The sequence below is a fragment of the Choristoneura fumiferana genome, chromosome 10 (genome assembly GCF_025370935.1).
Source record: "Choristoneura fumiferana chromosome 10, NRCan_CFum_1, whole genome shotgun sequence".
Classification (NCBI taxonomy): domain Eukaryota; kingdom Metazoa; phylum Arthropoda; class Insecta; order Lepidoptera; family Tortricidae; genus Choristoneura; species Choristoneura fumiferana.
Genome location: NC_133481.1, coordinates 1,481,115 through 1,506,189, shown reverse-complemented (window position 1 = coordinate 1,506,189; position 25,075 = coordinate 1,481,115). Strand labels below are relative to the sequence as shown.

General features: G+C 36.6%; 1 protein-coding gene across 3 annotated transcripts in view; it reads left to right on the top strand.

The window, feature by feature from the left end:
* LOC141431818 (ATP-binding cassette sub-family G member 4-like) overlaps positions 1–24,850 on the top strand; it is a 46,778-nt gene extending 21,928 nt beyond the window's left edge. For 2 of the 3 annotated variants that reach the window (XM_074093009.1, XM_074093008.1), the window contains exons 3-8: positions 13,343–13,651; positions 14,237–14,811; positions 15,948–16,109; positions 19,371–19,769; positions 19,992–20,092; positions 20,246–24,850. In XM_074093009.1, coding sequence (XP_073949110.1) covers positions 13,343–13,651; positions 14,237–14,811; positions 15,948–16,109; positions 19,371–19,769; positions 19,992–20,092; positions 20,246–20,746 — 2,047 coding nt within the window. In that variant the 3' untranslated portion in view covers positions 20,747–24,850. Of the gene's footprint in view, positions 1–13,176; positions 13,258–13,342; positions 13,652–14,236; positions 14,812–15,947; positions 16,110–19,370; positions 19,770–19,991; positions 20,093–20,245 lie in introns of those variants that run through there. The other variant, XM_074093011.1, reaches the window with a different exon arrangement.
* Positions 24,851–25,075: the final 225 nt, after the last annotated feature.

The following is a 25,075-nucleotide window of genomic DNA, read 5'->3' as shown; positions in this document are numbered from 1 at the left end:
CCTGAAATTTGGTATGCAAATGTATTTTGGGTGACAATGCAAGTACAGTCAACAAAAAGTACAGTCAGCAAAAAACTTGTATTAAAAATGTTTTTTTTATGCTTAGGTTATTTTCTTTCGACATTCTGACGTGATCGAGATAAGATCTCGAAACCTCAACCGCTTGGTTTAGTTAGAGCAATGAAATTTGGCACAGTTGTTTTAAATGCAATGTCAGTCAATGAAGATCACGTTGTATTTTTTTGGGAATTCCCATGTTTTTTTGTAGACAAAGTCGCAGGCAACAGCTAGTTCATCATAAATATTCTTTATCAAAAGTCAGAAAAGTACAGTGAGATCACAAAACTGCTTTGATAAATAAATAAATAAATAAATAAATAAATATCATGGGACACTTGACACCAATTGACCTAGTCCCAAACTAAGCAAAGCTTGTACTATGGGTACTAGGCAACGGATAAATATACTTATATAGATAAATACATACTTAAATACATATCAAACATCCAAGACCTGGGAACAAACTTTCGTGTTATTCACACAAATATCTGCCCCGGCCGGGATTCGAACCCAGGACCTCAAGCTTCGTAGTCAGGTGCTCTAACCACTTAGCCATCCGGTCGTCAATAAAGTGACTAATATGTTTAGGAGATAGTCTATACAATAATGAGCTTGTAAAACTATGACAAAAATTTATACTCGATGCATTTTAACCACAGAAAACATATAGAAACTCGTGGTTTCAAAGAGTTGTCCAGGGGACGTAACCATGGTATTGAGGTCCAAGAAAAAGTTTATCGACCCTTATAATATAAGTAGGATTACGTATACGTTAATTTTTAATACTCGTAATGTATATACGACTCAGAATACGACTAGATTATTGAATTATTCAATATGCAAATGGTACGCCCTTGGACCAGATAGGCCGCAGCTGTCGAAGAGAACCTAAATTACCTAGCCCACTGAACAGTGATTGTGCTCCCTACAACGTTTGAAGAATTCCCTCGATTTCCTTAAGATCCAATCATCAGATCCTTGATTTGGTGCTTATGGGACCTAATTAAAGACATTCCTAGACGAACGCAATTTTTTTTTAATCGGTTCATAAATGACGGAGTTCTGAGGTAAGAAACATATAAATACAACCGAAATGATAACCTCCTCCTCTTTTGAACTCGGTTAAAAATCTCTTGTGAAACTTCAAAATCTTTACAATAGAGGCGCCGATTGTGAATGTGAGGGCAAACGCCCAACAAGAGGCTGGATTACTTCGTGTATAAACCATGCATTGTATGCGTCACGATTCACCAATGCATAACTTTCATCAAGATACATTTAATTAAATGTCACAATAAGGAACATCTGCAATAAGGGAACGTTGACATCATGTTGATAAACATGTTGACATTTAGGTATTTACCAAGTGATTTAGCAAAGAAAGTAACGCCACAATTCTTACTTATCAGTAGCTAAAGATTAACTGATGATTTATACAGAAATTCAGAGAATTCTTTAAAGCGCTTTAAAGGTTGCGACGTGGGTGTTTTTCAAACGGACTCACGTTTTAGGACGTGTACGAAAATAAATGTTTATTTGCTTCTTTAGATGTTTTTTCTGTTAGTCTTGGGCAACAAATAAAGTTAAGAGTTTAATAGATTGATGAATACATTTAAGTTACAATTCTTGCGTTTATTTTTTTTGGTTGTTGTTTTTATGAATTGAAGCCTTTAGTTATTGTTAAATATTAACAATATTATTTCAGTCAGTTTATACCTATTTTTGCTTATCATTTTATTTCAATATGTTAGTACTAAATTATTAACGGGTGGACCTTTTAAAAAGAGTTACTTTCTATGCGTTTACTTAAAAAAAATTAACAAAACACTTTCGCATCAGCCTGTTAATTTAAGCTGCTAGTAATATCAGTAAATCTGTAAACAAATTAAGAAAACTTCTCACTAATCTTAAATAAATAGTTGCTCATATCCAGGATGATGAGTAATTATGATGAATCTTCGTCTAATCATCTGTCAGTACATTAACATTATTATTTTCGCATGCGGAGTAGAATCAGTTCCGTTGTCTAATGACTCATAATAGCTATAATAATGATCCTCATGATCATCAGTAGAATCCAGTTTTGTATTTACACTATCAATATCTAATGATATACTAATGTGGATTTTCTAATTTCGGAATCTCAACATGTGACTCAACATGTTTATTATTGTAAATTTGAACCGTAAGTACGTGGTCTATGTAATTTCACTTGTAAAATGTTGTTGCGAGGACTGTTTTCATTAACCAATAGAAACGCTTCACACATTCTCGCATAGCACAACTCTGGTGGAAACAGCTGAGCGGAGCGAGGGGAGGTAAATGAAGCATTTCTATTGGTTAATGAAAAACATTCCTCGCAACACATCCTCGCACATTATTGGTGGAAACGCTGCTTGAGTGTTTCCTATATTATTTATCTCATCCCTTCGACGAGTATTATCCGTTAGCAAAACAAGTACCTACGTTATTTAGATTCTATCTTCATTTCTTTAACATAGCCGACCTCTCTGTCTATAGTGTCAAAGTCGACCAAGTGTTGACAAAAAAAAAATGGGAATAAATCAACTAGGTAATTATCATGACAATAAAACGTTGAATTGAAACTTAAGTTAGAGACGTCGTGGAGTGACATACCAGTTCATATACGTAAGCACGTAATCCCTGCCCCTAACTAGGAACTTTGGCGTACAATCTTATTATAAATATTTTGTACGGCTGCTAGAAGTATACGTAGGTTTTAAACCGTCACTAAATAAACGATTACCAATTGCGTCTATTTGTTGGACTGATACTGAATCAGAAGTTTTATGCGTGATTGGTTTGTGTCTGATCGCAATCACGGCACTATAGATGTGGTCTAAAATAGAGCACGGTTGTGTACTAAATGTAACACTCTAAAGAAGCATAGCTAACGTTTAGAAAACATAGACATAGCCAGGGAATACCACGCCGCAGATGCATGTGTAACAAAAGACTATTGGAATCGCTTTGATGCCGAAGAAGGTAGCTAGAAAGAAAGAAAGAAAGGTTTATTTTGGCTCCATAAGTACCATCTAAAACTAAGACTAAAACTATCTTACTTGGTGACACCACAGGATACCAAAAAGTATGTCCACTCAGCATGTGTTGCCGCACATTATGTGCAGTAACGCTGGTTTTCTGTGGAGCCCAAAGGGCTACCTCTATTTATTACGAATGACTTTGACTTGCTAAGATTGATTTCATGATGCACAGCAATGGCATCCTCTGGACCCTTTAAGTATGGCGTGACATCATGGGACTCCATTTCCGAACTTTGACACGTTTAATTTTTGTCATTTTTGTTTGATTGACATTAGAAAAAATGCGTGTTAAATATTTTCTGAAACAACTTATGAAACAATTCAATTTTCTCAGGAAACTAGCTAGCCCATTACTTATAAGGTTTTTTTGACGATTTATTTGTTGAAGATTTTTTTAAATAAGAGCTTAGTGGAGCTAAGAGCGTAGTAAAAGAGTCGCAAGGTCTTCAGCTCATAGAACCACTAGATTCTGAATCAAACAGATAAGGCAACATCAAACACGTTGAGCAAACTTGGTAAAGATTCATCATTTCTAGCCATGTATAGTTTCAATAACATCATACACACCCAAATATACTATAACTAGGTACGTCATGCATGAGACACAAACAAACGAAGAGAGAAAACACTTTATTAGATTGCTCGTGATGTATTGTGAAGAAGATTGCAGGTATAGTGTTCTGTTACCAATTTTCTCTGAACATTCCGTTTTAATTTTAGTATTGCGCTTGTGAATAGGTATTTTACCGCTACAACAGATTGCTTGTGCTGGATTGAGATTTGAGGAAACTAGGTGCAAATGTACTTGAGAACTTCCTACCTACTCGTATAATAGGCTTAATTAAGATTTGAAGAAACTAAGTGCATCTGGCTGGACTTGCGAAGTTAGAGTAATCTTCGTCACGCAATAATGTGTAAGGATATGTTTGTGAAATACGTTTTCTATTGACGACTCGATAACTAAGGGATTAGAGAATCTGACTGTGAAGCTTGAAGTCCCAGGTGCGATCCTCGAGGGGTAGTTATATTATGTATTTAGTATGAGAAATGCGAATGTTTGTACAATACAATACAATACAATAACTCTTTATTGCACACCAATACAGTAAACAGTACAGAGAACACAAGTATATACATAGAGATTTTCTAAGGTAAGCAATAGGCGGCCTTATCGCTTCAGAGCGATCTCTTCCACCCACTCTCACTTCTTGTACTTGAGTTTTGAACGTTTAAAATGTATTTAAGTACATAGTTATCTATATGTCGGCGGCCGATCGTAAAATCCGCCAGATCACGAAATTCCTAGGCATATCGTGAAACGCCGCCATTTCATGATATGCCTAAACGTTGGCCAGGCATATCACGATGTGCCTGAGAAATAATACGGCAGATCGATTAGAGCAACGCATTCGACGATATTCCTAGCTCTATACCGGGCACATCGTAAAATAGTTTCTTTTTTGGCCACTGGTGGCGCTGTGTATGCAATGGCGGCCGTGACCAGCTGACCGGTCGTGTTTGTTTAGCGCGTGAAAAATGTCGGCGTCGCAACAAAATGATCCTTAAACCGAAACTAGTGATTGAATTCAAAATAGAAGTGCAAAAGAAGCATTTGAACATCAGCTCCGTTCTTTTTATGTGAATCAAACGGATTCTGTGCACAATATGAAAAAACCATGGACGTCTGCCCGTATTTTAGAGGTTAGTATTTTGTTGATAAATAAAGTATTCACTAGTTGTTATTAATTTATATAGAAAAATTTAGGTACGACGAGCGATGCGAGGAGTGGTTAGTATTAATTGTGATCACGACGCACGAGCCGAGCGAGCGAAGCGAGCGTGCCGCGGCAGCGGCCGGCGAAGTGCCAGAACCGATATGGCGGTGTTTCATGATATGCCTAGGAATTTCATGATCTGCCTAAACTGGCCAAATCATGAAATGGCGGCGCTTCATGATATGCCTAGGAATTTCATGATCTGCCTAAACGTCACTAGGCAAATCGCTAAACGGTGAGTTTTGAACGATATGGCGGATGTCCCTTAGCCAATTCATGAAATGGCGGCATTTCACGATATGCCTAGGAATTTCGTGATCTGGCGGATTTTACGATCGGCCGCCGACATATATAACTTATGTTTATTTCTTACCTAGTACCCATAGTAACAAGCTTTAATTCATTTGGTACAGTCACCAGCACCAATATCTGATACAACAAGCGTGTATAAATATCTGACACGACGCTATTTCTAAGGCTGGAAGGACGTGTCAGATATTTTTGCACGCTTCGCTGTGGCAGATATTAATGCTGGTGACGGTACTAGGACAATTGGTGTCAGTTGTCGTATGACATATTTTTAAACAAAGGAAAGCAAACTTAAGGAAAATGTAGAACCCTACTGTTAAATCATGTTTCCAAATAGAACACAAACCGTAATTAGCAGGTGCAAACTACTAATAACTGTGTTAACTAACCATCTCAATTAACAACTTCCATTGCTGGCTCATAATTCATTTATTTACAAGTGCAATGTACTTTAACCTGCGGCTTACTGCTTCTCTTTGAATTCAGTTTGCACTAGTTTGCCAAGTTTACTTGTACTAAAGTGAGTTACATTATTTTAACTGAGGTAGCATCAGCTTCAGCCCTACTTTCTTTCTTTTCCTCTTTTACTTTCTTCATTTTTTTTGTAACTGTTTGCTAGTTTATTATTACGATTTTTATATGGCAATTCCTTTCTGCATATTACTGAATTCCCATGAAAACTTGCGTGATCTCGCCTTCTATTTTGCTTAAAGCCCGGAGTTTTACAATATTGGTTTTATTTGTAACACCCGTCTTGTAAAAACTGTACCTTAATAATGAATACTAGAAACCCGATACATAGTGGTGTCCAACTGTCCATTTACGTTATAATTATAACGGGAACCTGTCGTTCCACGTCGCTAGACTTAGAAGGTGAGATTTTAGGATTTCACTCTCTTTCATCCCGATTCCGTGGAAGGCTCGGAATAAAAAGTACCAAATCCGTGTAGGTATTATATCCTTGTCATCCTTCATCACAAACTTTCGCATTTTTAATATTAATAGGATTTTGAAATAGAGTCAGCATCTGAACACACGGTATTAACTATAATCATAGGTACCTACAGTTGCCCCCCTCCCTTCTTGGTGGATCATCACAAGCAACGCCTGGTTAATTACTTATGTTTTTATATTGTTTGATATTTCATCATACTGATCGTTCTCTCATTATTCATAGAATAAGGTTAATTGCACAGTGTTTCATTTCAAGCGATCATGCTTGTCAGGTAGGTACACGATGTCAGAAAAGGGAAACAATTGTTTTCGATTTAATTATGTAGACAAAAAGCCTTGGTTTTAGCAAGAACTTTAGTAGTCAAAACAGCCGCTTGAATACCTGTTTAAACATATTTGTATGCTTGTATCCACCAGGCCTCTGACTCACACTTGCAAAGCAACAAAAGAACACAGCCAAGCGGAACAAGAAACGTACTACTTAGTTTATCGTGCATACCTATTGAAGTGTTTTTCTCCTTTGAAAGTGACTGGTTACTCGTTTCTTAAAACACGAGTTAGGATGTATAAAATATTCTAAGTTAAATTAAAACTAAATACTAGTTTTTGCACGCGATAGGTAAAAAGATAGTAAGTACTATTGTAAACTCTTTTGTGCTTGTTCGCTTTAGAACTGGCAACCTAGTTTTATTTAATTTATACTTTTACATTTTAAACAGTGAACGGGTACAAGGGGTGTCCTTTTTAATTTAATAACCACTGCAGTACCAATTTGAAAGAAATACTTGTACTAACTACTATTTGAGAATTTGATCTAAAGAACGTACAATATAATTTTTGCTGGTAAATCTTCCTTTATAAACAGAACCTCTTGCAAAAGTTCAGCACGACAGGACTGTCATTAATTACTCATAATATTTTCGTAAGACTACCTATGTATTTTCTGAAATTCAGTGTTACGATAAAAAACATAGCTGTTGATTAATGTTCCTTTCGTCCACTAGAATCCACAATAGACATTCGGTTACACTTTGAACTGCCAATGAATGCTCGATTATACGTAGAGGCAGTTTAGTTGAAAACGCTGTCATAGTTATTTCTTCACACGCATCACAAAAGATATTTAGATATTTTTTTAATTAATCCAGAATATTGTAGCATGTTCATCGGAATTTTTAAGTAAGTAAAGTAAGTAAGTAAGTAAATCTTTATTTGCTAGAATACATTTACAAAGCGTTTACAAGATCTTAAGTAATTAAATTACAGTCACAGTATTCAGCTGACAGCTCGACATGCAATTTTTTTAAAAACAATCGTGCTTCAATAAATTATATTAAATGAGTATAAAATATCCTTGTCATCGTTGAATTAAAACAAGAAAATTAATAAATTATATAAAGCTTTTGAAACTAACACAATAATTATTAATAAAAATTTGACGAGGTGCACTTTTAACATCCATACCAATGTTTTGAAACATTTTGTGATCGACAATATAAAACAATCTTGAAAGACAGCAAGCGTGTTCTATCAAACTAACCCAACCATTCCATGATATACTATTTCGTTTTTTAAAACATCTTGTAGACTCATACTCACAGCACACTTATTTATATTTCACGTGTTCGTACAGTCACCAGCACCAATATCTGACAAAACAAGCGTGCATAAATATCTGATACGACTCTATTTCTACGTGTCAGATATTTTTTGCACGCTCCGCCGTGGCAGATATTAATGCTGGTGACTGTACGTACAAGCGTGATGCGATTTAGAACGGTCGACTTGCTTACGTGGCTCTACGAGTAGTTCAGTCGGTCTTTAGGTTCCATTGTTGTGTCGTTGCTTGGTTACCCATTGTTCGATTATTTTTGTGAGTCGTTCTAGAAAGCGTTAACGATATTTTGGATGAATTTAATACCAGGTGTTTAAAATTATGGATTTATCGTATTGTAATAACCTTCAATGAAATATGGTTACGGTTAAAAACAAGATTAAATACCTGCCACGGCGACACAGTTTACTTGTTGTTTTTGAGTAATTAAACTAATCAAAATTGACACTAACTTACCCATTAAGTCTCATTTAAGTTTATCGGTACAAATTGCAGCCGTCGATGATCGATCGCTGGCGCTGCAACGTAGTAAACCTCGTACGATGTTTCTCGTACTGTGCAAACGGGACTTTATTTTTTGGTTGTTCGGTTGATGGGTAAAATTTAAATGGAAATTTATTTTTCGCAGGAAAGAGTAACAAACACATACACACAAACATTCACGTTTATAATATTAGTAGTATTTTATACCCGTAACTGGACAATAAACTGTACCTTGAAAAGTTTACCTTAACCACCAATTCCCTGTTAAACACTGACGACACACCAGAGACGACACTAGAGATTAATATAGGTATCCGTCACTTAAAATATCTGAAAATCATCGGAGGGTTTTGAAACAGGCCCTAATTCTAAACGTTGGTTGCCAGCAAAACTAGTGCTTCAGTCTCCCAAAACCCTAGTTTGTGGTTTGGCCGCGAATACTTGCTACCCCTGCAGCGGTTACCAGGGATGGTTACTGTAACCATTTTTACCAGGGACCACTTTGGTTCATCATCCCAGCCTATATACGTTCCACTGCTGGGCACAGGCCTCCTCTCAGAACAAGAGGGCTTGGGCCATAGTTCCCACGCGGGCCCAGTGCGGATTGGGAACTCACACACACCATTGAATTGCTTCGCAGGTATGTGCAGGTTTCCTCACGATTTTCCTTCACGCAAAGCTCGTGGTAAATTTCAAATGTAACTCCGCACATGAATTTCGAAAAAACTCAGAGGTGCGAGCCGGGGTTTGAACCCACGTCCCTCCGCTTGAGAGGCGATAGGTCAAACCACTAGGCCACTACGGCTTCTACCACTTTGGTTACATCTTATCAAATGAGATATGTAGATAAAAAACTAAAAACTAAAGTTAAATAAATATTCCTGAATTTAAAAAAAAAACAGAATAAGCAAGAAAAATGTGAGTAAATTACAACCAAGAATATTTACTTACTTATTAAAATCAACAGTACCAATATACCTAAGGAAATAGTGTCAAAATGTGAGTAAATTACAAATAAGAATACTTACATATTTAAATTAACACTACCAATATAGTACCTAAGGAAATAGTGTCCTGGTCTCAGCATGTGATGGGCGCGAGGTCAGGCGCTGATTGTCAGACAGGGCCCTATTTTAGGTGGGATTACGAACATAAAAAAGGAATTGTAATTATCGTTCGCTTTTTACAAGATATAAGAGAGTCGCTCGTCGCACCACCAGTCGCGTCGCGAAGTCATGGCCGGTGGTCGGGCAATTTAAATAGGTTCTGGTCTTTATCTTGAGTATTCAAAGCCTTGAAGGCTTAAGTTCCTAAGGGCTTTTAGGTCATCCAATATCCCAGCTAGCCTCAACTGTAACTTTGACGATGAATTAACGAGGACGCAGCCGTCCTGTTAAGAGAGTTCATTCCTTAGTGCAGGGTTTCTCAAACTTATGGCTCACGTACCCTGTTAAAGTTTCTAGACGATAGCGAGAAAGTAATAAAATTTACTGTTGGAGAAACTAAAAATAACAAATACAAAAATAGTAAAAACCAATCTTAATCATCTTGCTAGTCTTGCAGCCTGGTGGTTACCCTGCCTTAGTGCTATTTACTAAGTTTTTGGGCTTGATTTTCGACATAACTTAACATTTAATAACAAATAAATAAATTAAATATTTTGTTCAACTATTTAACCGACACTTTGGGCGTCTCCTGCGAAATTGTCTCTGGCGTTACCAAAAAATCGTACTTAATATCTCACGGTTTAATAGGTTTAACTTATTTAGGATGGCATGTATTCATGTGCACCATCTATTAATTCATGTTTATTTCTTGTTTGAAAAATGTCGCGGACTCGGTAAAAAAGTTATTCAGAAATGAATAATTTATTAATTTATTAACGCATTTTACGTATTTTCTATTTGTTACCTCAGTCATTTATTCAATTCAGGGCATTTCTATTTTGTTCTATCTTAAATTTTTCTGAAACCTGCTGTAACCATGTTAACTTTTTGGTGTCAATGTAATTCTAAGCTGTATATTTCGAAACTTTATATTTAGTTTACTCATCTTACTTAAGATCTTAAAATTGGCTTCAATTTAATGTTCAAAGATTATAATTTATTTCGTTTAGGTTTATTCATCAAAGCGGCAATTCATAAAACAAGTAATCATCTCATTCTTCAACGCATTATTTCAATGGAATATGCAGCGTCGCTCCTCAGTGTGAACTGGCATTATTATTTACTAGGAAGTTCAAAATTAAACTTCGTATTGTGCCGTCTCGTTCATAATAATAGTACCTAACGAGACAGTACGATACGAACTGCGATTTTAGAATTTCGGAGTAGCTACCCTGGCCTACGGAGTTCATAATTCCAATTTCGTATCGTGCCGATTCGCTTGCAGTAGGACAGGAAAAGAGACGGTACGACACGAACCCTGAATTTAGAATTTTTGAGTAGCCCCTCTGACCTATACTGGTTTTCATTTACATACTTAATTGAAGATGACTTTAAAATCATAGTTCTGGAAATCAAGGATGAGCTGATTCCTTTTGGGCTATAAATACTATCCTCAACTCCATTTTGATTTTATCAAATTTTGAGATAAATCGTGTTATGTTTCTGAATTATTTAAATGCTTCAGATCACTTCCACTCCGTGCACTTAACAATTATTACTGTATGACTTAATTAAGTAGGCCCGAACTAAGTAACTTTTTAATTAATTTATAGAACCTAGTATTAATAAAAGTAGGTTATTACGCTAATGGAATCGAGCTCCGATCCTTCTAGCAATTTGTAAAGCGACATTGCTTATAAGCCTATTAGTACGTAAATTGACCTGAAGGTCGATGTAATAATTTTTCAGAGCAGACAATTATGACCACATAATTTTTTTTAATTCTCTGTTATGTTATCATAAGATCTGCGTATGCCCTGTGAATTGAATATGTTATTATACCTACTTGTAAAGTTCACATCGATTTGTATTTTCTGGACGTTTTAAAAATTTTGTGATTTTTGTGAGCTAACTGAGTTAAGAGAAGCCAATTTAATATATAGATATAATTTATCTGCTTCGCGGTCCCCCCGTTTTCTGAGAAAATAAACACAAAAAGTTTGAAGAACGACCTCTGGGCGAAGGAGTCCTTACCTCGGACGGTAATTCAAGCAAATTAAAATTGAAGTTGCATATAATTAGGGCATGCAACCGGTTCTACCCGGTTCTGAAATACCCGGGTATACCCGGTTCCTTGAAGGTTCTATATACATCTCAGAACCGGGTATCAGAAATCTTTAACCGGGACCAGTTCTGCATGCCCAACCAACTTTTTTACCGACACTAATCTGTCCGCGACATTTTTCAAACAATTGCAGATTTTTGTATGTAAACATGTTTTTTCTGTAATTTAATAGATGGTGTACATGAATACATGCCATCCTACGTAAGTTAAAGCTATTAAACCGTGAAATATCTTGTTGGAAGTACGATTTTTTGGTAACGCCAGAGACAATTTTGGTAACGCAGGAGACGCCCAAAGTGTCGGTAAAATAGTTGATTGGCCCAGATACCTAATGTATTATGTAATTCGTGTATTCATAAATTGACAATATATGTGCATCCCTTGCCCTGATAACAAGAGCTTGGCTCTCTGCCAGTGGTCGTTCCCTTTCACTAAGCATAGGAAGCATTTCATACTATAAAACACCTCTACGTTTTAAAAAAATACTGATTGCTCCTTTCATCCTCTCAAAGGTTGACTGGTAGAGATCCCTTAAAGGGATATAAGTCCGCCTTTGTACAAATATCTCAAAGTTTGTAAATTGTATTTTGTTTCTTTTCTTTTGTACAATAAAGAGTTTACATACATACAAATTATGGCACAAAAACTAATTTATAAGAATAGTTACTAATTTTATTTTTATTATTGTTTTATTTTGCTATATTTTCTTTAAGCATGCAATCAATTTGAACAGCATAGCAATTAGGTAGGGGAGGACCACCGTTTATCCTAAAACACAGGTCTACCTATTTAGGAAACGGAGTTTCTAAGTTACCTTCCGGTCGGGTGTCAAGCGACCGGCTCCCGGCGTCACGCGAAGTACCGAAACACCGGCTCCCGGATCTATCTCAAAATACCGTTAAGTGTCATGGCCGCCCGCGAATTAATTTCGAAAATTCGCAAATTTTATAAAAAATATCACGAAAAAAAAACTATTTCAATGTTTTATATAAGTTTTACACTGATGGTTAAGTATAAAATGGCATAATATCTGATTAAATAAATATGAATGACATTCAATATCTGCGAACTTTATTAGTAATTATCAAATATTACATAATGTAGTCAATTATTTTTTGGCTAGGACCTACACAAATAGGAACAGCATATCATATCAGATAAAGTAGAATTGTGGTGATAATTAAGAAAGCCTTCTTACTACGCAGTAGCTTAATTGTTTTGCTTTATTATTGTGTAAAATCACGCACAAGTAAAAATTGGACACATAGCCTTAAGTAAACACAGACGTACTCGTAAAATACAGATTAATGGCTAAACATAGGGATGGTAAACGGGTTACAGACATATTACCAATAAATAAACGTCGATCACAATTAAACGCAAAATGTAATAAAAATCACGAGAAAAACTCGACAATGGCGCTGTTTATGCAACTAAAAGATATGGAAGCCATTCAGCAAAAAAAAAAAAAACTTTTGCGTGTGGCCAGTACACTCGCACCGAAACAACGATCTCTCCGTCTGGGAGCTGTGTCAAGGGCACACTAGCGCACGTGTACACTGTATTTTTGTTCACACACACGCGATTGATGGAAGGCTCAACTTCGTTTATATTATAGACAAATAGCGGTAAGTACTATGGGCTACCGATGACGTTAGTTCCGTGTAATAAAACAGTTGTCAATAGCCACGGCGCTATTCACGTCGACCTTTATAAAAATTTTATCACTACGTTGTAGAAAAAGTCGAAAACGTGTTTTCAGGAGGTTAATATTTAGTTGGAACGTTTTGACAGCGATTAACCTCAAACAGTAGAAAATATCTAAATAATCATTTGTGTTTTCTTTCCAGAGGCTCACAAATCAACCTCTGCAATGGCGGCGCCGGCACGGCCGCTATAACCGGCTTAGTCCGCAAGATCCCGAACGGCTACGGCGATCAAAAAAAGCCAATGGCGTCCCTCACACACCTGCCCAAGCGGCCGCCGGTCGACATTGAGTTCTCAGACCTCTCCTACTCCGTCAGCGAGGGCCGGAAGCGAGGGTACAAGGCACTCCTCAAATGCATCAATGGCACCTTCAGGTCCGGAGAGCTTACGGCCATCATGGGACCCTCGGGCGCTGGGAAGAGCACGCTCATGAACATATTAGCGGGATACAAGTAAGTAGCACTAAAAGTTTTTAATCTAGTTTAAAACGAGAGAATTTGTTTGCCTCGTCGAATGTTTACGGTAACAATACACTTCATGATAATAAGACTGTTGACATTATAATTTACGTACCTGATAATAACGAAATTAAAATATTTTGCTAGAGCAAATATGCAAGCCTTATCAGACTGTCTTGGCCCGTTGGTCTGACCGGAAGAGGAAGCCGATGGGACACTACAGACACGAGGTCTAAGTGGACGTCATAACTCATAAATTAGGCACTTTTTTCTTATCAGACTAACTAAAGTAGTAAAAAACTCTTAATATTACAACGAACTGAGCATTCAAAAAAACAATAAGTGATTGTTTATAAAACATCAAGTTACGAGAAATATTATTCGCTGTTCAGTTTTCATTGCGAATAGGTGATAAAATAGGTGGTAAATGGGACGAAACGAACCAGTTATTTACCATTGCTAGGCACTATTTTTGAACCCTTCGTCTAAATAAACGTGGCATGCTATCCAAATCGGTCTTGGAATGTGTCCAGAATATTTAAAACATTACTACTATAAAAAAACTGTCTCCGATTTCAGAACTTCGAATGTCAGCGGGTCAGTGCTCATCAACGGCAAGGAGAGGAACCTGAGGCGGTTCCGAAAGCTGTCATGTTATATCATGCAGGATGACTGCCTGCTTCCACATTTGACGGTCAAAGAAGCAATGCATGTGTCCGCGAACTTGAAGTTAGGAAAGGATATGACAGAACAAGCGAAGAAGATAGTGATCAACGAGATTATAGAAACATTAGGCCTTGTTGATGCAAGTGACACGAGGACAATTAATCTTTCTGGTGGTCAGCGAAAGCGACTGTCAATAGCGTTAGAGTTAGTTAACAATCCCCCAGTGATGTTCTTTGATGAGCCTACGTCGGGATTGGATAGTTCGTCATGTTTCCAATGCATATCGCTGCTTAAGTCGTTGGCAAGAGGTGGAAGGACCATCATTTGCACGATCCATCAGCCGTCCGCTCGGCTTTTCGAGATGTTCGACTTCCTCTACACACTTGCTGAGGGACAGTGTATATACCAGGGCAAGGTCAAGGACCTGGTGCCTTTCCTCTCCAACTTGGGCCTTAGCTGCCCCAGCTACCACAACCCTGCCGATTATGGTGAGTAAATTTCGATCATCTTAAATAGCTCTTTTTTTGGCCACAACCGTTTCGACGTTGTGATGTTTGTAATAAAAATAATGTTAATTTTATTGTTCCATTGTTTAACTTGCAATTGTTCGATTGTTTTCACTTTAACCCGATACGGTATCTGCTATTTTGTCAGATTATTTATATAACATGCATGCATTCATTGAACAGTGAGGTCATCTTCACATATAAAATATTTAAAAATTATGGTTATGCACTTACATAATTTTATTATTTTTATATCAAAACATTGTGTGCTGAGCATGCGACAATGACATAGCGTAGATAATTAGCAGTCAAGGAATAATTAATTCAAGTCAAAGTTTCCATTGGACTTTGTACCGGTCGCTAGTCACGTCACAAGGTGGCCAAATGTACCTACACCGTGCCAAACACAAGAGGCCTTGTAATGTCGAGCCTTACTCGGATGCTACTTATTTTATTACATTTTCCTTCACAACAATAAGTCCCAGAATGTTCTTCTCTATTTGATACTAACTTATTCCCGCGGCTTCACATGTGTGAAGTCTGGCAGTTGAACTGAAATTTGCGTATTTACATATTACTTAATTTTCCACGGGAACCCTTCAAATTTCTTGGTCTTCGTATAGTATATAGGGCACAAATGTAAAATTTCATGTCTAAACTTTAATGGTTAAGTTTTTGGGATTTTACAAGTATAGGTACTTGCCGATCCTGCGGGGACATCCGAATAAAAAGAAGTCTTTGTTTTATTCCAGAGATTAAATTACGCACCAAATTTCATCCAAATCCATCCTGACGTTTTAGCGTGATAGAGAAACACAAAAGAACACACTCACACACACGCAAAATGATGTATTTGCTTATCGTAAGACAAAAGTCTCAAAAAAAGAATCGTCGAAGGTTTTGCTCAAAGCAGATTCTTTTTTATCAATATTTATTACCCTGCCTGGACTGTTGTCTCATTCTCTCTTTACCTATTGAGCAAAGGCCTCTCCCATATTCTTCACTTGTCCCTATATACTTAGAACGATGACTGGCCAGACGTAAAGGAACACATCAAGGACATCCCAGCAGATTATCACGCTTAACCAACAATGCTTAAGGTCAACTCCATATTCCAGTGATGGAGGTAGCGACGGGCGAGCACGGAGACTGGGTCCACAAACTGGTGATGGCTGTCAACAAGGGCAACTGTGGCCGCGTGCAACCCTCTACCGCCCCACAGAACTCTAACTTCAACAACCAGGCTAAGAACAACGTCAAGTCGCTCGAAATTGGTCTGGGTGAGTACATTTTACGGCCGCCCTTTGCCGTTTGAGGGATAGAAATGGTTCCGACACGAAGCCAACAGACCCTTTATTCGACGGCGGGGTTTAAAGTACCAGTAAGAAATTAATTAGTTCGCGTACGTGTGTGTGTAAGTTGTCACTTTATTTCGCACTCTTTGGTCCAACACACGAGCGAAAAAACTCGCTGAGCCACAAGTCTGTCACCTTGCTGGACCGTTTTTCTGACACTAAGATCCAAAGTTTTAACTAAACTTAGCTATACATAACATACATCATCATTGATAGTATCTAAAGGAGGCACCATAATTCTGCTAAAAGGTCTTTCCATGAGGACTACCATTTTATTTGTCGACAGGAAGTTAGGCTTTATCGCCTAGTGACTAACCAAGAATTTTAAACATGTTTTTACTGGCATTTTTTATACGTATTTTTTGCGACGTTTTTGTAAAAAAAATACCTGCGTTTAGCTCTAGACACGTATGTAGATGTAGGGCGAGCCATGTGTACTGCGCTAAGACAGTGTCGCAATGCATAGTTTGGGAACCCAATTAGTGCACACAACGGAAGAATAAAAACAATTTTTTGTTCTTGATTTTATTCTTCCGTGGTGCACACTAACCTAACTAAACCTACACGATTGATCGACAAGTTTACCTACTATCATATACCTACTACGACCATTTATTTATATGGATTCTGTCCGAAATAAACGGCTTATCATTATCATCATAAATAACAGATACGACTCTATTTGTAGAGCCGGAAGGACGTGTCTGATATTTTTGCATGCTCGCTTAGTTTGCGACTAGGTCAATTGGTGTCAAGTGCCCCATGGTATTCATTATTTAATTTTAACGCTCTCCTGTAAATTTTTGCCTCTAGTTAGATACGCGTACGCGGCATCAGACATTGTTGGTTACGTACGCGGCATTGCAGTATCATCGAGGATATACAGTCTACAATGTACTGTCATGCTCTACATTTAAATAGTTCCAATGTTTAACAAATTTAAATGGGTACGCTTTGGATTCGATCTTTTATATGGCCTCATGAGGAGACCGTTTTAATTTTTTGACATGTTCCCTCAAAGCATCATAAGTCATGTATGACTATAGAGTTGTTTCATGTCCCGTTCACTCGTAGAAGATATGCTTCCAATGCTTTTATACGTAGAGCTTGTAAAACCTACAATACTTAATTTTCGGAATTAGATATATTCAACCTTTCTCTTAACAGGTTTAAAGCTGCCCTGTTAAAACATTAGTTTCGTTTTGTTCAACTAAATTATTGTTTAATAGGTCATTTATATTCTTTGTACGTGTTACTCTACTGTATAATTTAATAGTGGCATATTTGCTGGTCTATGTTTCGTTTAAGTCTTATTTTCTTAAGTTTTTTTTCTATATTGTACCGTTTTTTGCCGAAATAAAAATTAAACATTTAGGTCCCCAGTACTACTTATATCTTTTATCCACAAATCTGATGGAACTGGTTTATTGTCATAATGTTTACGTCAGCACTGACTGTTATCGGGACAGTTTATTTAAGTTTGTAGTCGTATAATGGCTTCCTGTATGGGTGCTACATATTTATCTAAACGAGTGGTCTAACAGCCTAAAAGTCAAAGGTCAAACACCATATTGGCTCGGTTATTTTTATACCCAAGTGATATCTTAAAATATCCGTGCCCGGCACAAAGGAAGTTATTTGATACAAGTTTTATTGATTGTGTTAAAACATTGTTATTTTTTATACGATATGGAATTTGTCTTTATTTAAGTGATCAGAGTGATCACCTAAGATTATAGTTAGAATAATAGGATTCCTTTTAGAATATCTAAAATAAAAGCTGGGAAAATAGATTTTTAAAATTCAGATATTAATATTGTCATTTGATGAAAAAAAAAACCTCGCACCGCAGAGCTCTAGTGGAAACAGCTGAGCGGAGCGATAAAGCGTTCCTATTGGTTCATGAAAAACACGTTTCTCACAACATATCCTCGCTCATCTCTGGTGGGAACGCAGCCTTACAGTTCCATGCATTTAAGCACTACTAAACAATAGTTATTTATGCAACTGTATCATAATAAGGGCCATTGAGACACGAGTGCGAGTTTATGACATGAGGCGAAGCCGAATGTTATAATAGATACGTATGAGTGTCTCAATGGCTGATTATGAATAGTTGCATACCTTACTTCTTCTACGAGCTCAAACATAAACAATTAATAAATAATGAATACCTAAATAACGGACAATAAATGAATTTTTCGATTTTAAAGGTAGCAAAGTACTGCTCACTTCCATTGCCGGCTGTTTTATTTCTGGCGGCGTCATAATTTCTGCATCACTTAATTCACCAAAGTCACACATTTTCACAGATAAAAAGTCGTTTAAATAGTGATTAACTCTTTTATTTCTTTTAATTTTCAAGAACTCCGTGCAAAAAAGCAAAACAAATCCCGCTATTTTGAAACTTTTTTTTTTCACTAATTACAACCTTATTAGAATGGACCCGGGTACTTTTTCGAATAGGTACAGCCAAATTAAATAATGTTGAAATATTTAAATTTATTAATAACTGTAAAATTCATTTATTGTCCGTTGTGTAAGTATTCATTATTCAATAATTGTGTATGTAAACATATTTTAATTAATCTTTAAAGTCGATTTAACAATAATTAAGTAAATAAAATAGAATGGTTGAAGTTTTTTTTGTTTAAATCCCGCCATTTGCAGTGCAAAAAAGGACCTTGTGAAACGTTTCACAATCAAATGTCAAAGTTGCGATCACACAATGCACCTCATTGGATTGCCGATAGCGGTATCGTCAGCAGTACGCGAGTAGAAAAAGCTTTATTCTAAACCGAGGTTCTTTTCCTATCTAGTGGCATTTAGAAATATTTTGAAACTATATAAATAAATAAAATAAAATCAATAAATATCATGGGACACTTGACACCAATTGACCTAGTCCCAACCCAAACTAAGCAACGCTTGTACTATGAACACCTAGGCATTGGATAAACATACTTATATAGATAAATACATATTAAACATCCAAGATCCCAGAACAAACATTCGTATTATTCATACAAATATCTGCCCGGGCCGGGATTCGAACCCGGGACCTCAAGCTTCGTAGTCAGGTTTTCTAACCACCGTAATCGTAGTACTGTCTTATTCGTTGATTCATAAAACTAATCGTATTAGGTACGTCATCAACAATTTCCTAACCTTAGCTTTCTTTTCCAGACAAGCCGACTTGCACAGTAATAGACATGTCTGGACCAGCACCCAATCCAGAAAAACAGAACGCACTCCCTAACTCCACTAACCTCGCTCCCGTCACTTGCACCACCTCACTCCTGGACTCCAGCGAAAGCTTCACCAAGAAACCTGTGAAGACCGGATTCCCCACATCAGGCTTCAAGCAGTTCTGGATTTTGCTGAAGCGTACATTCCGAAGCATCCTCCGAGATCAGATGCTGACGCATTTAAGGCTATGTTCGCATACGGTCGTTGGGCTGCTGATCGGTTTCCTGTATTATGACATTGGTTCTGACGCCGCAAAGGTCATGAGCAACGCTGGCTGCATATTCTTCACTGTCATGTTTACAATGTTCACGGCGATGATGCCTACAATCCTAACATGTAAGTTTAAATATGATGTGACATGAAATACTTATGATTGCCATGTGTACAGCAATTCAAATTTTGCACCAGTAAACCCTTAGCAATATTTGCTTCTGAGTAACTTGCGGAATTGTCAGTTCCTATAATAATAAAGATATGCCTTTTTATGTACTGAGACTAATTAATTGTGTTAAGTACTTTATTGAGTCGGATGGGTGTTAATTGTTGTTTTTGTTTCAGTCCCGACGGAAATAAGTGTGTTTGTGAGAGAGCATTTAAATTATTGGTACTCATTAAAAGCTTTCTACTTTGCAAAAACGCTTGCGGACCTACCCTTCCAGGTATTTTATTCACACAATTTAGTAACTTTGTAATATCATATATGCCTCAGGTTTTGTAGCTTCGATGGCAATTGTAAAAAAATACAAATGAAATTCAAACCAACTATTGACAAATGACGTCCTCTTTAATATTTCTAATTTATTTCTCCGCAGATAGTCTTCAGCGGTGTATATGTCATAATAGTGTACTTTATGACTGGCCAGCCGATGCAGACAGATCGGATCCTCATGTTCACTACCATCAACATCCTCACAGCTCTCGTGGCACAGTCGCTAGGCCTCCTCATCGGGGCCGCCATGAAGATAGAAACTGGCGTCTACCTCGGCCCTGTAACCACCATCCCGGTCGTTCTCTTCTCTGGCTTCTTCGTCAACTTCAAGGCCATACCTGGCTACCTTCAGTGGGTCACTTACCTCAGCTACGTAAGATACGGCTTCGAAGGAGCCATGCTCTCCATATACGGCTATGGAAGAGAGAAACTTCATTGCTCAGAAGTCTATTGCCATTTTAGGAAACCAGAGTCTTTCTTGAAAGAAATGACTATGGACAAAGCAAATTTTTGGGTGGACGTCGCAGCACTCAGCGCTTTCTTCGTCTTCATCCGGCTTGTTTCGTACTTAGTGCTAAGGTTTAAGTTGCAGATGATGCAGTAGGCACAAATTTAAGCTTTAATGTTACGAAATGTTTCATTTAAATGCAGTTTGTGTTGGGTGGATATTTGGAATTGCAAAGTATGTACATCTATACAATATAATAAATCTGTAACAAGTCTATGTCTGTACATTGAAATTATTTGAGTAAAACTGTTTCTGGGGGTATTTATTGGTGCAATAGAACCCTAAACAATAATTTTTAGAATTCTGTTTGTCTGTGCGTTTGCTAACGCTAATCTCAGAAACGGCTTAACCTAGGAGTATGCAGTTTTCACCAATATATTTCGTTTCCTTGGATTAACATTTAGTGTTTATTTTATTTGAATCGGTTCACAAATAAAAAAGTAGTAAGTAGGTACGTCAATCTAAAGAATTTTATCGAACACTTTTGAAAGAATCGTTGATTTCGCGAAAACCTGGGTTACCTATTATAGTATTTCTCATATAGGTATTGTCCGTGAAATGATTTAAAACTTATACAAAAAATAAAATTTGATAAATGGGTTCTTAGAAAAACAATTCCAAAGTAAGAGCAGCTGACATCTAATTGTAGCAGCATGTCGCGAGGTCATTTATCACGCTATGAGAGTTAAGTCAATTTTGATGGCAGGTGTCTTTTGTAAACTGCTAGGCAGTCAAAACAATAAATGGCTGAAATAATTCTAAGTCCACGCAGACGAAGCCGCGGGCACAGCTAGTTTTGTAATATAATTCCAATCGTTACGTTGAAATGTTTAGGTTCCTTTAATTGCTGATTGTATTATGTGATTGCGGCCTATTTGACTTAGCAGCAAGCTTGTAACTAAGATATAAAATCGAACGTTCTGTACCGGTGATTGGTTCTCAATAAGATCTTTCGTAATATCAACAATTAAGTATAATTTATAATCTTATGTCAGTCAACACCAAATTTTCGTATCAACGTAGGTAAGAGTTAAATTAGAATGAGGTTTAATGAAAGGTTTAGTAGATAGTTATCTAGTTGTCGACTCAGCCTTTGAAATTATTGTTAAGTCACGCATGTTCCAATAGTTTTAAGAACAGAGAGCGCCATGGGTTTGTGGCCTTCTATTAAAAGCATATAAAGACCGCTTTATAAATTGTTTCTCTTTCACACTCAAGAAAAAAATCCCTTAAGTTCGTTAGTCTCACTCACGCAAATGACGTTCTCAGAAATGGTTTGCAACAAAGAAAGGTTAGCAAGTACTGGTTAAGATTACAAACTTACTATCGATTAAAATATCATAGTTATCAAAGCTGATCGCGTATTTATCACGGAGTGCTATTAGTTCCAGTTTTTACCATTAGCAAAGATAATTTTGTGATGGATAGAAATAATAAATGACAATATTATTATTATGACGGTATTACAACTCATGGTGAATTCTCAAATCGATCGTAGTTAGTTAGGTACATTTAGCTCGAAAATAGTTACTTAATTCAGTGAACAAATTCTTCTGCTCGGTTATTTTAGAAACCTTCGATGAAGTAAACTTATTCGATATACATCACAACTGGTTATGGTGATATTTCAAACTCTTAATTATATGAATATAATGCTGGCTAGTTTTGAACATCGTCATCATCAATTACACGGTGAAGATGATTGTTTAGATGCAACTATGCATCTTAAAGATGATGTAAAAAAATTCAATATCTATTAAGATTATACTATAGTGTTGGAAAGATTCCGCAATGCTACAGAGATCTATGTATATTTACAAGCTTGTAATAAGTATACTTTATGAGACTGCTAATAAAGGCAAAATTTATACGTTCTTTAAGCTAGTCGAGAGTGGAATTCAATCTTAAGAATTTTATATAAGTTATGGCTGAAACTGTACCAGCCCGATGAAAAACAAGAACGTAGTACTAAAAGTACGATAATTTCTCTTCAACAGTGAGATTAGCTTTAAACATTGAGGATACACCTAAAAAGATATTTGTAAACATACTGCATAGCAGTTAAAAATTCTCTTCGTGAATATCTAAGGACTGGATAAGCAATTTTCTTCTGAACACGAACAGGAGAAGTAGCACGATAATTGTTGAATTCAAAATAATTACATTACTCTTATTAGTCTTATTTATTAAATGGTTCTTATTTATTATGTCTTTCTATCATAATAGGTTAAAGCAACCTATTTTTAGGTTTGGTTTTGCTACTCCATTTGGGAATACAGGCGTGATGTGTGTGTGTATTTTTCTACAGTAAAAAGTTAATGTAAAGTAGCCAATTACTACTTCTGTAATGTTGTCTGTTTCTTTTTTTCTGTAATGAAAAGTTAAAAGGTTAAAGTAACCGAGCAAAAGGCGTTTTTTATATTCGGCAGCAGTTCCCGCGTGTTCTGACGCTTGGCGTAGGCTAGGTTAACGTTCGGTAGGTTTCGAAATATCTAGCTTAATAGTTCAGATTAGTTAATTTTACACTCCTAGGGGTTAATTAGATAAGGTTTTATAAACGCCGGGCCCATGACTTAATCTTAAGTTCCTCACAGCACCAATAATAATTCGTATGTTGCTTTCGAGAATGTTTTGTGAACTTTGTTTGGTAGGAGTCTATAGTTAGTTCGGTATGAAAATCGTGTTAAATTCAGTTACTGGTGTCAAAATTAGATGCTAAATGTGTATACCCGTATCAATGCGGTTACGGTTTGTAGTGAATAACGTTTTGTCATCGTATCTTGTCGGAAAATATCGTATTTATCTTGCTTTCACAACTCAATGGTCTTAGCTCTCCTTGTGATGCGAGGTGGAATTCAACTAATAAGATAAGACGATTCGGAAGGTCCTTGCTCCACTGCTCTTTTACGAAACTGCACTATTATTATTTAGCTTGATTTAAAATAAAACGTCTCGTGTGGAAACAAGTTTTACTATACAGGGTGAAACATTGAACGTGAATCAAAATTAGTGTTTCATGCACAGTTTGCTGGACAATAGTCTGGTTTCCATACATGGTTCAAATTACTTAAATCACTAAGTCAATGTACGGAAACAGCAACATTTTTCAGACTATTTTTAACAAATGGATTAAGGCATTATATTAATGTCCATTATTAACCGAGTTCAACGTTTCATCCTGTATAAACCAAGGAAAACAGGAAAAAGGATATTGCTGTTTATAGCCTTGCGTTATATAGCAATTGAAGTAAACTGACAATTAGGTATTATCCGCCATCCGGTAAAGGTACACGGTGTCATGAAATTAAATAGTTTGTGTTATTTCAGTAAATGTTTGAGCAAGCCTGACTGAACTGACGCTCTTGCAAAGGTTTCCTACATGTTTTATTTGATATGACTTGATACATCGTGTTGCATTTGTCAACCACAAGTGTTTTTTTTTTAAATTATGGTTTCGCGGAAAGCCATTGGTGATCCTCGGGGACGGCCAAAGTTCAGCAATGAACGTTTCCCCGAAACACTAATACAGGTGTGCTTAGCTTATTCAAACATTTGCTGAAATATTTCGAATTGATTTACAGCACCGTGTTCGAATTTTTAATGGTTCCAGAATTTAATAAACATGACATTATTGGCAAGTGTTCAACTTGTTCTTGTACTTTTCCGTTTCTGTAGAAAACGATCACAAATGGGTACCGCTCGCGACCTACCTGTACCTGTTTTTGCAGTTTTTAAAGTAAAGTCTACCTGTTTTTAAAGTAAAAAAAAAATGCTTGACCATAGCATCAATTTCACATAATTTTGTCAGAGATTCTTCATCAGTACTGTTTATTACCTTATATTATTATATAATATATTCTCTTCTATTTATTGATATTAAAATATTAGAATTATTTTACCTAGGACGTTATAATGCAAAACGGGACTCGTGCAAATAAGAATTTAAATACTTAATGTCACTTTATGTTTTTGATCAAGCTGAATAAATGAAATGATGATCTTCAGCGGAAGATTTTTGATATTAGTTTAATTTACTGGCGGCGTAGGAAACTACTCGCATGTACTCATACCTAAATATAAACTAGACTTAATTAGATTTAACTTACCTTTCCGACAGCGCTAAAGGTTTTGGTAAATCTCTATGTCTATCCTAATAACCAGTATTTATTAACATTAAACGACTGTGATTTTTATTATAAACACTTTGTTTTCTTCAACTAAGTCCCATTTACCCGCTGTTTCACCGTACATACACACACACATCACGCCTGTATTCCCAAATAGGGTAGGCAGAGCACACGAAACGTTACCGCTTCGGAGCCACTTTTAGCAATTGTTTTAAGTTTTTCAAAAACGGTACAATACGGGCAGTGACAGGTTGCTAGGCTGTCGCCTACGGTATACCTTAACCTATATCCTTAGTCG